Source organism: Anguilla rostrata, chromosome 8 (assembly GCF_018555375.3).
Source record: "Anguilla rostrata isolate EN2019 chromosome 8, ASM1855537v3, whole genome shotgun sequence".
NCBI lineage: Eukaryota > Metazoa > Chordata > Actinopteri > Anguilliformes > Anguillidae > Anguilla > Anguilla rostrata.
Genome location: NC_057940.1, coordinates 13,917,209 through 13,935,499, shown reverse-complemented (window position 1 = coordinate 13,935,499; position 18,291 = coordinate 13,917,209). Strand labels below are relative to the sequence as shown.

The 18,291-nt window shown below is 41.8% G+C and overlaps 1 protein-coding gene and 1 pseudogene across 5 annotated transcripts in view; both read left to right on the top strand.

Annotated features, from left to right (window-relative positions):
• The window catches only part of LOC135260873 (dipeptidyl aminopeptidase-like protein 6), a 165,313-nt gene that overhangs the window by 126,997 nt on the left and 20,025 nt on the right, over positions 1-18,291 (top strand). For all 5 annotated transcript variants that reach the window (XM_064346538.1, XM_064346540.1, XM_064346536.1 and 2 more), the window contains 5 exons: positions 7,670-7,764; positions 8,187-8,261; positions 9,976-10,028; positions 11,084-11,165; positions 14,872-14,992. In XM_064346538.1, the coding sequence (XP_064202608.1) occupies positions 7,670-7,764; positions 8,187-8,261; positions 9,976-10,028; positions 11,084-11,165; positions 14,872-14,992 (426 nt within the window). The remainder of the gene's footprint in view (positions 1-7,669; positions 7,765-8,186; positions 8,262-9,975; positions 10,029-11,083; positions 11,166-14,871; positions 14,993-18,291) is intronic.
• LOC135260270 (lactose-binding lectin l-2-like) lies at positions 2,100-6,044 on the top strand (annotated as a pseudogene).

Below are 18,291 nucleotides of genomic sequence, written 5' to 3'. Positions count from 1 at the left end.
TGACTACACGCTGTCCGTTAAAGCATGCCTGTGGCAGGGGTTATTTGAGGACACATCCCGGGAAAGTGTTTGATTGGACATTCCAATTTAAAAAAAAAAAAAAAAAAACTGCCTCAACATGGTCAGTTTTCTCCAGAAAAGTTCGCACTTATTTCAGATGGCAATTGGCTGCGCATCCTAAATGCACATCCACATTGATATTATCAGGAATTAGCTCTTGCCACCTAGCTAGTGTGGACCAGTAAAGTGATACTACAGACATAGGCTGTTGGAGTAAATCACCCCAGTTAGCTGTTTCAATTAATTCTTCCTTCAGTAAACAACACCTGTTCAATTGATTTCTCATGTTGCTGTGCTTAACGTCGGCCAGGAATAGTAGCTTGCTTATTATGCACATAACTGCAAATTAAAATAGGATATGCTTTGTTGATTCTACTGATGTGCGACTGCACATTTGCAGCCTCACATTTGCAGATTGACTAATTATATACGATTATCTGATATATTTACTGTATAAGTAAAATGTATTTCTATAAATTATATCATGTTAGTTTATAGGAAGTGAGCCAGTCCTGAACTGAGATTGAGACTAAACCACCAGATTTTTGGGTATGCATTATATAATTTAGTGGAATATATGTCTTATTGACTCATTTTAAGGAGATAGTACTCCAACAGGGATTATGATGTCATGAGGTATTATAGATTATAGGTTATGTCAGAAAACTGGTCTGGATCTGTTTGTTCATGTGCTAGTAGGCTAACTCAAGATTACTCAATTGTGATTGGTCTGCTTGGCATAGTTTTTCCAGTTTAATTTGGTAGAATAGCAAAAAAATCTTCATTGATATTTCCTATGTATATAACAATGAGCAACCTGCTCACAATGTGCTGTTTATTTCTCTAAATGTAATTCACAAAGATTGCAATAATGCAATTCATTCTTTAGAATAGGATGTATTGCATTTGCAGATAATTAACATGGAAATCTATGCTGTCTGTCTCAAACTTTGGCAGTGACTTGAATATGCATTGATCAAATTAGCTTTAAGATGCCTGTAGCATAGCCTCTAAATCTGTCATTACAATACACAGTAGCACACTTGAATAGAAGTATTAGCTTCCTTTCACAGCACATTTTTATTTATGTTCAAAAACCTTTTTAGCCCCATCATTAAACAGCCATCGTGTTTTTTTTATGATTATTTATTTTATGGTTTCTTCCTCGCGATGGTTGCGGGCATATCATTAGCAAACACCATACTTCAGAAAACTCTATTATGGAATGTAAGAGCAATAATAAAATAAGATTTATGCCCCAATGTTACCATTTTCAGCTTCATTTACAGTGTGCGGCGGATACACAGAGCTATACCACAATGACAAATGAGATTCCCCAGCGACCTTGATGGGCACTGCTGACAGCTATAAATCAGAGTGAAAACTCCCATCCTGTCTTTAGACAGGCTCACTGTCAGCAAATGCTAGCATGTTTTCTGTCCTCTGCCTCTGTGGTGCAGGTCAAAGTCAGGGGTACTGTAAAAGGGGGGGGGGGGAGCATTGTTTGGATGATTCCAAGGGCCCTGAAACGTAGGCATATTTAATTTTGGATTATTTTAATGTGTATGATGTAAAAATTATGTTATAAATCTCATTGATTGTGAGAGCTTAATATAAATCATATTTACGCCTGATTTCTTACAGCACACTGTGTTTAGGACAGGCTCTGCAGAGAAACTGGTAGCATGCTTTCATTCTTGTCGTCTTGGGTAGGATCATAATCCTTTGGAGTGCATTGAAGATGTGTTACCTGTTTTATTTAGCAACTGCATGTCAGAAAGGAACCTTACATTGTGTATGCAGAGATTAAGGTCCCTGACGAGCATACTTGAAATCCTTCCTCGACAATGCCGTTGTGGCCTATGATGGACATTATGTTATAATTACTGATTAGGTAGAAGGATATTAAATCTAAATTTAACCCTGACCTGTTTTTTTACCCCTTTGGGGGTCCAGATCTAATAGCTGGTCAGACCCATCGCCCCATAATTCACCTGCCATTATAATGACAAAATTGTTTACAATAAGTAATCATTTTCTTTTCAAAAAAATAAAATAAAAATAATAAAAAATAGGATTGTTCTGAAGACCGAAAGAAGGAAACTCCTCGTGATCGCCTCAACGTGCTGTCAAAAGGTAACAAAACTTCTCTTTTGTTTATTTTAATATGATATAAATCACCAGATGAGCTGTTAAAACAGCCCCATCCATTCCTAGTGCTGTAGATCTTCTGTCTCTCTTGTGTTATGCAGAGTGATGCAGATGTTCAGTCAACAGAAGAATTTCTGGGTAGCCTTAATGAAAATGACCAAAAATGGCTGTATCGTTATTGATCTCACCTTGTTTTCATTAATTTTCCTTTATTATCAAGCGTGCCAACGATCGGACTAATCAAATGGCAAGTAGCTTAACACACAGCGTCTTCATATCCTACCGTATTAGGGGGATTAAATCATAAATTCAATTTCTCCGTTAAAAAATCAGTTTTCATCACCAAGTATTCTACGCTTATACAAACAAGAGACACCAGTCTGTTATTTAGACTAGCTTTCAAAATAACCAGCAAAAACAAAACCTGCACTTCAAGATTGTTTACAATCTACGCATATTGATAATTGCCATGAATAGCTATGCAAGAAAAGTGCATGTATCCGCAAATAATTTTGATTAAAAATGTGCACAATTGCGTAGGCCTACTGCAAATGAAAATAAATGTAGGCTATAAGGCCTAGACTACTCACTAAAACTGCCTATTTGGGGAGAGCTGGCTATATATGATAGTATTGAGTAACCTATTTTGTGGATTAATTGTATTGATACTCAAGGAAAATCAGGGGAGGTTTCTGCCACTGCTTAGTGATTAAAATGGATTTTTCTAAATCGCATTTATCATTTAATCTCTACAATGCGAAGAAGCTGTGTGTCACTTTCCAATTGATTAGTCACATTGTTCGCATGCTTGTTAATCACTGAAAATTAATTAAAACAGTTTGAGATCAATGATTAGTTTAAAGGAAAGTTTTGCGCCCCACTAATTTTCAGCTCACTAGTCGCCGCTTTTGCGATACAAATAAAGACTCACCCCCTGATTTACTAAGGCAGGCACAAACCAGGGAGATTTAAAAATATTTTTTATGTTTGTGCCTAAATTAAAACATGCTTTCACCGGAAGGTATATCGTGTGATTAAATAAGCTGTTTTTCTTTTAGTAAATCACAAATTCCTTTAAATCATGATGTTGGGCTCAGTGGTCGATGTCAGCTAGGCATCGTCCATCGGCCCAACCCTAATTGGTATAAGTATTGCGGTGATTGTTCCGGTAGTCTATATCCAAATAAGGGCTTTATGTTTGCACCTGTTGGAAGCATGTGATCTGTGTCAATTATTAATCTGCTGAAGTCTATAAGAACTGCTGATCTTGTACTATGTCTTTTTGTATAACTCTAATGATGATGCAGTAGCATCAAAACTTGTCAGTTTTATTTTGCACCATTAAAGGGCTTATTTTACATCCGTGTGCTGCAGACTTTTTCTGTCTGCAGTTCTTGAGTTGACTTTATAATTCTTTCCTGGTAGCTGAAGAGTCATCATGGCCTCCTTCACATTGTCAACATTCCTGTGTTCCTGCGCTCTCTTGCATGGCTTGGGGTGAGTATTTTCTTATTTTTGTGTTCATTTGTTTTTACCTCATACGGTTGGCAATACAAGTCTTAATTTATGATAATACAGAGGGCCTTTTTGACAGAATACCAAACAACAATGGCCTAATACTTGAAACCAATAATTGGACAGGAAGTTGCTTTTATAGGTACAAATCAATTCCTAATTGACAGACAACTGTAAAACGTGGCCATCACATGTATATGTTCCTTTGTATCTTAAACAGCCCATACAGATTTTTGTCAGGGTCCCTGCCCTGGAGGGTGGGTGTACTACAATCAGCGCTGCTTCCGGTACTTCGGCAAGAAGTCAAACTGGATTGATGCTGAGGTAATAACTTCAAGGGATTGTTTACTTTCTGGAGTTAAAAATATATATTTTTTCAGTTTTAGTGGGTGTGTTCCTTTGGCCCAGACAAAGAAGCATGCAAACTTGTGTGCAATAGATGATATCGTGGATACTTTCAGAAGTTTCTGAAGACCTGCCAGCTTCACAATTGGTGATATAGAATATTTCCGATTTGTGGTTTGAAGCAAGAACATGCACTTCAAGTATGATGCAGTTTCTTTGAGCTTAAGTTGTAATGGCTATATGAAATAGTTGTAACAAAAAATAAGATCAAATATAGTTTTTTAAAAATCTGATAATATACACATGTACGCTGGCACCTGCACAGGTAGGCACTAACATATGCTGAAACATATGCCCCCTGCCCTGAGACAGTAAAAGTGCCCTTTAGGTTGCAGTGATGTTTTTTAAACCACAGGGGTCTTCTTTAATTTTGAGTAGACCCAGCTCGAGGCATAGGGCCCAATCTGTCTGGGGGAGTGCCAACCAAAGGAAAAAAATAATAAAATTGTGTGTTGTGTCTGTGGTAGTCGACCCCCCCCCCCCATTCGGAAATCTTATCTAGGGTGACAGAGAGGCTAGAGCTGGGCCTGATTTTCAGCATATGTACCCCAAAAAGTCGGTCCATGTCCTACGTGGACAACGTCTGAGGTTCTTGTTTAAGCCGCTATGGTGTAACTTGAAGTATATTTTCTAGCATTGCAATACAAACCCCCAAGTGACCCAATGCCAGCCATTTTAAAGCCTGGAGGTTATCAAACACGTCTGTACATATCTAAATCTTTCATGAAAACTGTGTGCCATTTTAAATGATACATACACTAAAAGCTGAAAATGCTTTATTGGCATGACATACTTCACAGTGCAAAGTGTCATGATACCAACTATCAATCATAATAATGATTAAAAAAACATCATTGCAGTAGTGTCTCTTCTGTGTCTATCTCTCTCTCAGGAAAGCTGTTTGTCTCTTGGAGGAAACCTGGCTTCAGAGAGGACTGATGAAGATCATGCGTTTCTTATGGAACTCCAAAAGCATGTGGGCCAAAACGAACCATTCTGGATCGGACTGTCTGACATCCACAAGAATTGTCATAAGAGATCAGCACAATCTGTAGAATCCTCACTTTTTACAATATGGTAAACACATCTTTTCTTTTGTTGTCATAGGAGGGACAGCAGTTTATCTTGGGCACATGACCAAAAAATTGTTTTAACTTGCATTACAATCTAAATCCCTGTGGGGTCACTGCAGGCACTGGATTGTCCCAATCATCAGAATAATGGTACAATCAGTGATCAGTTGTGACCATCATTAAAGCAGTTGTTTAAAATGTCTGCTGTCTTTGATTCTATGCGCTGAAAGCAGAACCTGGGAATATTGCTGTCAATCATAATTCATACTTAATTAGTGCCAATTGAGGAAGATTATTGAGGAGGGGCAGTGACCTCTTGCTGAGGGATGACTGTTGCAGGCAAGAAAACTACCCAAGATAAGCTGGTGTCCCTAGACATAGCCTTTATTTACTTGTGTGTGTGTGTGTGTGTGTGTGTGGCTCTGCATTAATTTACTGATATTTTAGTGCATATGCTTTTTTGAGACAAATGTATATTGTGTTAATGCATTTGCCTCTCCCTTGTTCAGGAGGGAACATGGTTGTGGTCTGATGGTACTCGTGTGCAATTTAGAAAGTGGAATTCTGGAGAACCGAACAACTCTGAACGTGAGCACTGCGTGCACTCAAACTTTGGATGTAAGCATTCTCTCCTTCTCCCTGTCACTGCAGCTCATATATGTTTGACATGCACTGATTTCTCATGTTTTTCATCCACAGCCGATAAAGATTGGAACGACAAGTCCTGTGGCTTCACTTATCCTTACATGTGTGCCAAGTGATCTAATTATTGAATTGGGCCTGTACCAAGGTCAATCGCCCACTGAGAAAGTTGCTTTGTTACCCTCTCAATAAAGTACTCCAAGCATTCAACACTTGCTGTCTGTGTGTCTGATTTATATTAGAAGATGGAAAGTTCCGTGTTCACGCGGTGGCAATTCTGTTGGCCAGTTGCCGGAAGTCCATCCATTCTCAGCTGAGCAACGGCAACTGAGCAACAAAAGTTGCCACCGGCACCCATCCAAGTTCTACGCTTGTTATTTTACCAAACGATATGATTCCATTTCATAAATTGTTCCGCTTTCACTCATTGGAATGGAGCAAAAGTTAAAAACTTTAAAGGATAGGCAGTAGGCTATATGATAAATATGTGGCTTGTTCTACCAAAATCAGTCCAGTTAAACAGAATTTCCACCACAACATTTAGCTCATTTCACAGATCAAGGCATACCTAATTTACTCTCTCTGTGTAGCTGGCTAAAGCAATATCTGAACAGAGATATTGGCAGTGAAATGTTCATAGACTATTCATCGAGTGTTTTCCCTTTTACTAACTCTAGCTAGTTCTCTCTGCAGTACCTCACTGTGCTGCTCTGCTGAAGCTCCGCCTCCAAGCGTGGCTTGAATCTCAATTTTTATTGATTCAGTTAAGTTCAATTTTGTTTATGTAGCGCTTTTTCCGGAGAACTGTAACAAAGATGCTTCATAAAGAAACAGAGGGGAAATTGGACCAACGCCAGGGCTGAAGCCACGTAAATCAAGGAAACTCCCCAATAGGACATAATCTTGGGAGGAACCTGGCTACAAAGGGGAAACTCATCCTGTGGTTGTCGGCCTGGTTTAAAGTAGAGCTGTAAAATGGATGCATTATGGCCCGAAAGTCCGCCTGAGTTATAATAACTGGGTACAGCATCACTTACGAAGGGGGAATGAGTTGGACCTGAGAGACAGAAAAGGCCAGACGTGTATTTCAGAGAAAGAAATACAACTATGCTATGAAATCTTGAAATTCTGAAGATTTCCTTTAATATGTTGTAAAAGGACAACATAACAACTAGATGAAGAGTTGACAGCCTTGCAAGAGCATACTTTTTAATTTTATCTTTTAAACGTTTAGTGTTATTGGCACTCCAAGGCTTCAGAATAGCTGGTTATATTGCTTGATCTATTAAAAGGCTTAAATATGGAGAGGTTGCTTTAAACTTGCCATTCAGTATGAATGGCAAAGTGGTTATCTGGTCACATCTTGGCCATTAGCATTTGCCCAAGTACATAGCGGGCCTTTACACCCAATTAAAATGTGCCATTAAAAGAAATGCAAGCAGTCAGCAGGATTGAGAGATATTTACAGGTGAGGTGAAAAGAGGCTGAGTAGCTGTGGTGTTTTATTATTCTTGCTTTACAAAGGTCAAAGCTAACATAGCTTTTCTGTTGCTGCTAACGTTTTGAGACTGTGAAATACTGTTTGACTGTTCATACTACGGCTTAGTTCCGATCGGTTGAATTCTGTTTTGTGCGCTGTATGTCTCCACACACACACACACACACACACACAAACAATGATATTAAAATTTTCTGAATTTTACTTAAAAAATTTCAACACCTCATATACCGTAAGCATCACATGGTTACTGTACTACTGTGGCCTGCTGATCTGTATCAGATTTAGATTTTGGGATTGATCTTTTTCTCTCTTTTCTGCGCAGGTGATGAGCTTCTCCTCCAAACACGCGAAGGGGATGTGGTCCGCTTCAACGTCAAAACACAAGAGAAGGCCATTTTGGTTGAAAGAAAAAAGTTTGTGAGTACAGGGATACGAAAATGAGATTTAGAGAAGTATTATCTTTTGCCATCAAACTGTTGTATAGAAGGCTACTGACTGCAGATTCTAAGGTGCGGAGAAACCACCATTGTTTTCATTCCCCAGCCGTTGTAACCGAAAGCCCAGGGAATGTGTGGGTCGGAGTTCTCAGATGATTCAGCATCTTTCACATCATCTGATATCATCTTTCTCTGTAATCCTGTGTGCGCTTTGTAAACAGTGGTGTTAAATCTGGACCTGGGGCAATGTGGTAACATGGCCGGCGGTGCGAGACCAGATTAATGTTTCTGTGTGTGTGCGTGCACTCTGTTTGGGGGAGATCTGTCAGGCAATTTAAGAATCGCATTGAAGAAAATGCTAAGCGTGTGTGGCTAATGGTCTCCTCTGCTCGTCCCTTGTAGGAAATGTACCAAGCCAGCAAGTACGAAGTGTCCCCTGACATGAGGCATGTGCTTCTGGCCTACAATGTTGCCCCGGTGAGTCATTCACATGTTCGCTCCCCATCTCATGTCATGGCATGGATAACAAGAAAGACGCACCTTGAGTAGGACAATGGAGGCAGAACTTGCATCCGTCCTTCTCGGGCTTTGACAGCAGCTGAGAGTCACAGGGTGGAGCTTATGAAAGGGGGTCGCTGCTGTAGACAAAACTCTGTCACTCGAACACAACACATGGAAACTGTTTTAAAAAAGTTTTAAAACTTTATTTGGGCTTAGATTTCACACTTGTCCCGTACACACTGTATGTTCATGATGTGTCTGCCGCGTGACCCGCTGTGATTTGTTGCGTGCCTTAGCCGGCGATCTACTGACCTCTTCCTGCATCTCAGCAGTTTGACCTGCGAGGTCACCGGTTGCCAGATGTGATGCCAGTGTGTGGTTAATCTGTCTGTCGGCAGATCTTTCAGTGCATGCGGTAAACATGCTCCTTCTTAGCGTGCCGTGATCCAGCAATCAATCTTCCATAAATATTTTGGAATACCGGTGCTTCTTTAATAGGCAGTGCTTTATCTGGACTCCCCCATGATGAATAATAACCAGTTAGGTCAGAGTGGAATCGTCTGCATTATATTCTTACTGCTTTCATGCAGGTGGTGAAGGCACTGTTGTCTCTGTACCAGCTTGCACAAGTAGACAGGCCAAAATGGGCCAAATATTCTCTTCATTATGAGGTCATATGTTTTTATCTGAATTGAGGTCAGATTCACAACCACAGCCGACCTCAACCAAAATACGGACCAGATGTAAAACAGCACCGGGACAAAGGAGTCCCATCATCTAGAGGAGCATACATTTTCATTCACAGTGGCAGATTCCTTGAAAAAGGAAACTGAACAGCCTCTCAAGACTTGAAGCAGCATTACTTATTGGAGTGACTACTAAGGGATACGATTAGCATGCTGAGCTGAAGACCAAGGTCTTTAGCCAAAGGGATTAACTGCACATCAGTTGCATCTCTCGGGAGTGATGTCACATGCGGCAGCAGATGTTCCCGTGCCCAATGGCGAGAAGATCTAAAAATGAGGGCCCGAATGGCGGAGCGACACGCGAGAGAGAGCAAGCGGCCGGATGCAGGGCGTGCTGCGATCACACCTTTATTTCCGCCCTGGACTTGAAGACGTGTCTGATGGTGGCAGCGCCCCCTCGTCCTACATGGGTGGGGGGAGGGGTGGGTCTTCTTTGAGTTCACACAGTGTGCCAGGATCCTCCTGACCCAGGGCTTGATCACAAGCAGAGCCTCAGTGCGTGTTGAGTAATTCTATTAACAGACATTTCCACCCGCCCATTGGAGATGTTCCCTCTCATCATGCACCTTCCTGTGGCCACTTGGTGAAGACCGTCTTGGTGAAGCCATTTCTTTGTTCACCAATGGTTTATCATAACTGGAAAATTTAATTTCAAGTTAGAGTCAAGTTAATATAACTTGTGTTTTTCTCTTTAGTATCCATATCATTTCTTGGCCAAGACTTTTTGGTGCTTCTAAAATTTAAGAAAATCTAATTTGTTTTAATGAGCATTGAAAGGGTTTAGTCAATCTGACACCAACTGTCAGAGGTGTTTGGCTGGTAAGTCCTACTCTAACTGCAAATTTAGCACTAGCGTACAGACTGGGCTCTGGTGTGCCTGCAGTTTTCAGAGTGCAAAAGAATGAAACCCCATCATAACCTCGTAATTCTGCATGTTTACCCAGGTGTACCAGCACTCCTACAATGCCCATTACATCATCTGCAGTCTGGATACTCCGTAAGTGAGCAAACTCTGCTTAAACACTTAAAAGCATGTTACCTGTTACTGTATTACAGTTAATGCATGAGACCAGGCACAGTTACCTGGGTGAAAACAACTCCATTCTGTATTCTTGTACTTAAAATGCATTCTAGCTTGTATATTTGGACAGCAACATTTTTTGTTGTTGTTTTGGCTCTGTATTCCTGCACATTGGATTTAAACAAAACAAAAAACACGAGAGTGCAGACTGTCAGCTTTATTTTAAGGGTATTTACATCCATATCCAGTGATCTGCTTAGAAATGACTGACTTTTTATACGTAGTCCCCGCATCTTAGTGGAGCAAGCGTAATTGGACAGTTGACTGTTCAGTGGTTTCTTGGCCAGTTGTGTGTCTCTGTACCATTAATTCATGCAGAAAGCTCTTAGGTGTGAAAATTTTATTTGCAGTTGCTGTTGTCCCTGAACAGAATCAAAGCAACAACAAATTGTGTCACTGCCCAAAAACCTACACACTGCACTGTAGATAAGCAATCTGTCTATGCTGCCACCTAGTGGATACAAAATATTGCAATTCAAATGATGAAAATGTGTCGGAGGTGCTGTGTGAATTACAGCAGGATGTTACCCAAATCTTCCCACTGCTGATCTTCTGGAGCAGCGTTAGAGTAAGGTGCACTGAGCACACTAACATTATAATCATCTTTATAACACTGATCCTGGATCACGAAACTTTGTGCGAAACATTGCGTGAACCATGTTTTTCTTTCCAGTGCTGAAGAAGAGGAAAATGTACTTACATACATTAAATGCCCCATTAGCTTGCCCTTAGTGGTTCACAGCAGGCAAAGTGCTAATGGTGTAGCTAGCTACCCATACATTAAGCAGATGAGGATGATATTATTTGTCCCAGTGCAGCTCGGGTGCTAGCCATGCACAGAAAATGCACCGTATAGATAACACTTTGATCAGATGTGAAGTCTAACTGCCTGCTTAATCCCTCTCTTGAATCCTCGTGTCCACGGTGCATTTTGCGGGGCTAGAGTAAAGCGTGGTGCCGTTTCTCTGCAGGGAGACCTGGATCCTGAGCCCTCCGGAGGTGCGCAACGTCCCGCTGCAGTACGCCGGCTGGGGGCCCCACGGGCAGCAGCTGGTGAGCTCCTCCTCTCGCTGATGTCACTGTCCTCAGGTTGCCATAGAGACAGAGTCAGAGACCCTTGGGACATTGAAGCCCAGGCTTGACGCAGTGATGGATGCTCTCTAGTCTGCTGCTCAATGGCAAGCTAAGAAGTCCAGGCTCCCGCCGCAAACGTATCCTTATGTTCTTGTGCAATTACCCTAGCAGGTGTGCACATACGTGTCTATCCAGTACGTTTTCTCACGAGATGTAAATATTCATGAGGAGGATGTTTGCTGAAACACATTATGTAGTGCGACCAGTCAGGGCCCAAACCATTTTGCCTCGTTTTTTATTAATTTGAAGTGAAGTAGCTTTTTTGTCACCATCTAAACCCTTAATCTGGATCAGACCAACAAATTATTGTCACTCCTGTGTAGTTGTTGATATTCGTAAGCCGATCCTTTAATAAAAAGCATCCCAGCAATCCTAGACTGCACCGTGCTGCTTCTTGGCTGCAGCTTCCTGAAGGGAACAGACTGAAACTCATGCACAGGTGCAAGTGGCCTGCTGCTTCCTGGTTTAGGACTGTGTGCAGAGTTTAGGACTGTGAGCTCATTTCCTCCCGCTGACTCCCAGAATCCCATGCACATTAAATACTGCCATGAGCTATTAGGCCTATAGGAATATGTCACAATGACTGTGGCTGTGTTCTTGATGAAACTGAGGCTTTGCCGTAGGTGGTGGCTGCCAACAGTTCCTCTGAGGCTGCAGAAGTGTTGTATCTTTACTCACTTTGTACTGTAATAATAATAATGTATAATATGATTTAATTGCTTCCAATGCATAATACATATACAGAAATATTTTATTAGATTTCTGTTTAACCAGCTGTGAATAATTACAGGTCTTTGGAAATGGAAACACACACATGCGCGCATGCACGCACACACGCACACACACACGCACACAAGCAGCTGGTGTGTTAAAGGCAGGCTGTGTGGGGCCACGGCAGCCAGAAGGACCCAGTTCTGGTCCAGGCCTCAGTTGGCAGGAGTGGTTCCGGAACCTGCAGAGTGGCTGTGAGCCTGAGGGAGAGTGGAGCCAAGGACAGCTATCTGTGTGCTTTCAGGCTCCACAGCCATTCCCCATCATCTCTCCACAGTACTGCTACGTGACCCCAAGCGGCACATAATCTCATAATGACACGGGGGACTCGTGAAGGTCTAAACGGTGGTCTTCACAAAGCTCCTGCTGACTGCTGGTTCAGTGCAAATCCTGAGTTTAAAATCTTAAAAATGATAGAATTGTCATTCAGCCCATTCTGTGCATCATGAGGTTGGCCTATGAGGATTTCCAGATAGATAGATAGATAGATAATTATGAATGATTATCATAGTACTCCCCATATTAACAGAAAATAAACCTAGCAATGATTAAATATTTTGCTGCCATACTATACAGCGCTTTTTAATTCACTTTATTAATCAGTTCCCTCACACACCACAGTAATACTTCACAACTCATTATTGTAGTTCAGTTTCAACAAACCATTTATAAAACTGTATGTTTGTGCTCATTAGTATACAGAGCAATTATTCCAAAGGAACTCACAGGCTTCACTGTTATTCATGAATGAACTCAGATAAAAGTGCATCCCCCCCCCCTTTGTTTCTCTACATTTTGTGCATCTTATTGAAAATCAGTTTATGTTCTCACTGGATAATTATGCCTTTTTATCTTTTTGCATAAATAACAAATGAAACAAAAGAGCATTTCATTTTTAACAGGTGTTAAATACCTAATGTGGATTTTACAACTCTGAAGTGTCTGTGATTATATTGTTACTTTTTTCCAATTATTTTAGAGTGTTTACTTGTTTAATGTTCACAGTCTGATAGCTCGATCTTTCAAAATAATAAATCTTAGCACTTATACCCAAATAAAACTTTTAATAGAAGACAGCTTTTATTTAATTGTTTAAATGTTTTACCATTACAGTTCAGCATGTCTTCAAATTCAGCTTAGAGTCCTCATTCTGTCATCTAATTATGGGTTTTGTATATATCTAATTATGTATATTTGACATTAACAGTGATTTGACTCTAGTTTTTCTTTTTGTGATTAGGAATTTGCATAATCAAAGAATGTATTTTATGGACACTTGGTGTGTTTGTGTGAGCATACCTGCATGCACATGCTCATCTTTGGTAGTTACTTTACATTCATTTTCATCAAGCACATATGTGCATAGACACACAGACACACACGCACACAGACACACACAGAAAGAAAAGTACTCGGATAGAGAATGAGACAGAGTCAAAGAGAACTGACGGCAGAAGAGAGGGAGGAGGACAGAGAGAGAGAGAGAGACAGGCTAGCTAGCCAAGGGGTGAGGAGCGGGGATTTCACGCTCGCCCTTGGCCTCCGACGCCCGTTCCCAGGCGCGCGGCCCGCCCGAGCCGCTTTGATCGCCCGCTCCTTTCATCTCCCGCCTCGCTCTCTCAGCCTTCCCTTGATCCCCCAGGAGCAGACCGCCAGCCGGCGGTGCGATGGCACGGCGAGGCGGTGTTGAGGAAATATTTCTTCCTCAGCTCCGCGGCGCGATCAGATCCGTCTGTGCTTTCCGTGCGCGCCGCCGCTCATGCTGCTCCGTCCCCCGCGCTCGCAGACGCCGATAACCAGCCTGCTTTTCGTCCTTTCGGATGGGCTGTATTTGGCAGAGCAATGACACTTGTGTGCTATACCGGCACATAGCCGAAGAAGGCTGTGCGTAGTGAGACATGAGTGTGACGTGAATTCTTACTTCTTATTGTTTTTTTTGTGCCATTTTGGCTAAAAATAAATAAATAAACGGAAAGCAGTCAGGAAACTTTAGTCAGCAGAACTATTCAGTGGATTTACATATTTTTTTCAGATGCTGTGAAATGAACCAGCCGTCTTCTTGTTTACCTCTGGGCCTTGGAAGCTTGTAGATGACGCCCCACATGTGCTGTGTGTGAAATGGATTCTCTCCCTTTCCACTATGCATTCCCCTTCACTAAAATCCTTTACTGAGTGGAGCTATTACACTTGCCCTGAGTGGAGTTTTACACTTGCCCTAAAAAGCCAGGAAGGAACATTTCTTTGCTATTCATGTTCAGATACTCCATGTTTGGTTGTTCTCCTGTGTTGGCCTTGGAGTTTGAGCATGCTGGTATCTTTTCACTGTGGGTTGGGAGCGAGGGGCGCCCCCCTTTGTGGACCCAAATATCACCAGGACAGAGTAAAGGGGGCGGTGCACAAGTCTACACTGCCAAACAGCGTCTGGGCACAGCACGCTGCTATTAATGCATCTTTTAAAATGAAATATGCAATATTTCTTCCATTGATGTGCTTAAATGGTATATTAGCTGTTTTTAGCATACAAGCTAGCTTGTCTCATGCTTGCAGATGCAAGGCTATACACACTTAGATTAAACTTTTGAAGAGAGTTTAATATATGGAGCTTACTGGACTGTATTTCTCTGTGAAAATATATAGCTATGTGTAGCTGAAATAGTCGGTTCAAATCAAATTAACTGTCCTGGAAGTGACTTCCTAAAAACCCTCTGCAGAGAAGAGCTGGATTATTGCAGGCAGATACACTGAAGCTTACATCAGGCCGTTGAGCTCCAGTTTCTTAGCCCACCACCAGCAGGGTCCGTGCTGTCACGCTTTACAAACTGCGGTGCCTGTTCCTGTTTTTATGCCCTCTCAGATCTTCATATTCGAGAATAACATCTACTACCGAGCCACTGTGGAAAGCCGATCGATACGCCTGGTTTCGTCGGGAAAGGAACGGGTCATCTTTAACGGCCTGAGTGACTGGCTTTATGAAGGTAAGCCTCATGATTAGCCATGTACAGCAGCCATTTTTTACCTTTTTCACATATTCACCTCCAGGTTTCCCTGCTCTGGTACATAGGGAGTACTCTTCAGTAAGAATTTGGGAATGTTCAGCAGTGTTAGGAATACCCACAAATGCTTCCAAATGTTATGTTTTCCAAATAACACTGGAATACCCATATTGGTAACACATACTCATAGTGGTTGAGCAGTTTGTAGGGTCCTACAACCATTTACAAAAAATTTTTTATCAGTTATGAGCTACGAATAAAATATGTTTGTATCCTCTCCTGGCTATATTTATCTGAAGCATTCATATCTTTTCCTGTAAAATTAACTGAGAAACACAAAATAAAGTTTCAGAAAAGCAATGCCTGGAGCACTCATGTTTGTTTTTTGAGCTCACATCCCCAAACTTGTAAATTGCTTCTCTTTGTCAAATTATGCAATTTCCTACTTCACTGCAGTCATTCTGTGCATCTGTTGACTGATAATACGATTCCGAACATTCATATATGAGGAAGGAATAGGGCTTGGTTTTGTGCGTGTGTGTGTGTGTGCGTACGTGTGTGTGCCTGCGTGTGTGTGCGTGTGTGTGTGCGTGTGTGTGCCTGCGTGTGTGTGTGTGTGTGTGCCTGCGTGTGTGTGTGTGTGTGTGTGTGTGTGTGTGTGTGTGTGCCTGTGTGTGTATTCCCATTTATTCTGGCAGTAAATCTAAGGGACAATCTGGTGTGGAGAGACATTTCCAGGAGGGCTCCAATATATAACTTTAATCATGGGGCATATTGCGCAGTCCTGACACATCTCTTCCAAACCTCAGAGAATATCTTGCCATTTGAACCTGTCATTATTTATTGAAACTCATAAATGGTTTAAAGGAAGGTAACTGATACTGAGCTGAATTCATGCTCCATCTGGATCTTTTTCACTGCAAAATGACTTCCATTGATTCTTTATATATCATTGTTTGTCATTAATGATTAAGAAAAAAGCACCTTTAATTTTTCTGTTAAAATGCTGCAATGCAGTCTGGTAAAAAAACCGGTGATTGCTTTCAAGAGCATTTTGTAATGCACGAGACAGAGCCGAATAGCATGCTAAGAGCAGTGTACTGCCACTCGTTCAGTCGCTATAAAGACCAATGCAGAGTTATGTGACGCAGCAGAAAAAGAGTTCTTACTACAGAAATGGATTGAGAGTTCCAGTCAAATATCGTGCGCTTGCTGATTTGTGTCCCTGTGAATCAAATGGTTGGCAGAGTACAATTCATTAAGGGATAAATCCCAGATAATACTGTTTATTTTCAAACAGTATAATTGTCTGTTGTCTTATCACCCGGCAAGTTAACTCAATACAAATAATGCCCCAGAGGGAATGACAGCTGTCTGCTGTAGCACAGCAGAAATGCATGTTTGCTTAAAATAACCTGCCTCAAGGGCTCAGACAGGCATTTCTGTTCACCATCGTCTTTTTAATACAGCTGGATGTGTTTACTGAAGCAATTCAGGTTGTGTGCGCAGCTCAGTACTGTAGCAGTAGTTCTGCCCCAGGGATTTGAACCCACAGCCACCTGGTTACATGCCAGGTACCGAACGCCCTGCCACGTATGCACAAAGGCAATGTCAAAATGTCTTAAATTCATAATTTATCCAATAACAAAATCAGAGTCACAAATTCTATTCTAGAACTGGAACAAAGCATCTTCCCAGTGTTCTTTACCCTGTAATAGTATAACCAGTGAAAGCACAGCTCTTCTAAATGGCTCACAGTGTATGGCAATCACACCACGGCTCCTGCAAGGAGGGCAATGGTGTTATGATGTTAAAATGAAGCAATCATAATCAACACAGCTTCCAGCCGCCGCAGAGTCCTGCTGGTCACAGAGCTGCAGTCTGAGAGCCGCCGCCCTACTTTCCCTTCACACTCAGCGGCGCGGGTAATGACAGCGCCGGGATTCTTCTTTGATGATGGCGGTCTGTCAGTCATCCAGACTCAGCGCAGACTGAGAGAGAGAGCTCCAGACCGGTCTGCCGGCGTCATGAAGGGACGATTGTTCGCGCGGAATTAAGAGGAAGCCGCCGAATCAAAGCGGGTCGTGCTGGCGTCTCAGTGGTGTCGTGCTACCCAGGGACCAGGCTCTGGCCAGAGTGTTTGAGAGCAGGAGTCTGGCTGTAGTGATGGCAGATAATGTCCTCAGAACCACATGCAGCACTAGTTAACCGAGGAGGTTCTTATGGTAAAGACTGATACTATTTGTTGCAGTCTGGGAGTAGTTTATGGAAGTCAATTGCGTGGGTATGAATGGAAAATGCACGTTTGTGTCAATGTACGAGTAGAAAGAATGGAGTCCCGAAGCTTTGACTTTATGGCATCAATAAATTATTGAAAGAACTCCTTGATTCTGTTTGGGCGAGTACATACCTACACTTTCACCTATTGGTGATTGTCTGAGCAGAAGATATTGGAGGATGTTGTCTTGGATTTTTTCTCCCCAAAATGCAGTCTGTATTGATTTTAGTATTTATGAAGTCCTGAGTGTTCTTCAGGAACCTTTGGAATTGCATGCTTCAACAGCATGTGCTGTGTATGCTAAATATATGACATATCAAAGAACTGAGACTGTAACCACATTGTTTGCACTTATGTAGACATTTATTCTAGGCTATTAGCAATTCTGTTGCAATTGGTTAACTGTGCTAACATGGTATGTTGTCCCTGATGAACAATGTAAACAAATAAAATGGCACTCAATACTCTTTGTATTGGTTTTACACCAGGCCGAGCTGTGTTGCTTTGAGTAGGCTGTTAATTAAAAATTAATAAAACCGAATCAAACAGCAGATTGGATTATGGGTAGGACCTATAGATGCTGGCTTCCTGTTACCGTGACATTGATTTGTTTGTGGTTTTTGGGGTTGGTGCAAATTTAATCTCCATTTACAGCTGAGGTAGACGAGGCCTTCGTGAGTGAGGGGTGTGTGCAGTGATGATAAGTTTGTACATGATTACATCACTGTCAGCCAATTAGCAGAGAGCACAGAGTTAGTCCCCAGATGTAGGAGTCCAGGTCTCTGGGTTCCTACATAGCAGGTGCAGCTGTCCGATTGTCCTGTTCTGCCACACTGTGACTGAAAGTGCACTGCAGCTAAAGCTGTTGTGTCTGGTTTCTGCTCTCATAGATAGGACAGGGCTGCTGAATGATCCTTCTGAGATCAAAGATACGTGGGACCAGGGACACAGAGAGGCAGAAGACAGCTCAGGAGACTGTCTTTTAGTTTTAAAGGTAGTGCAG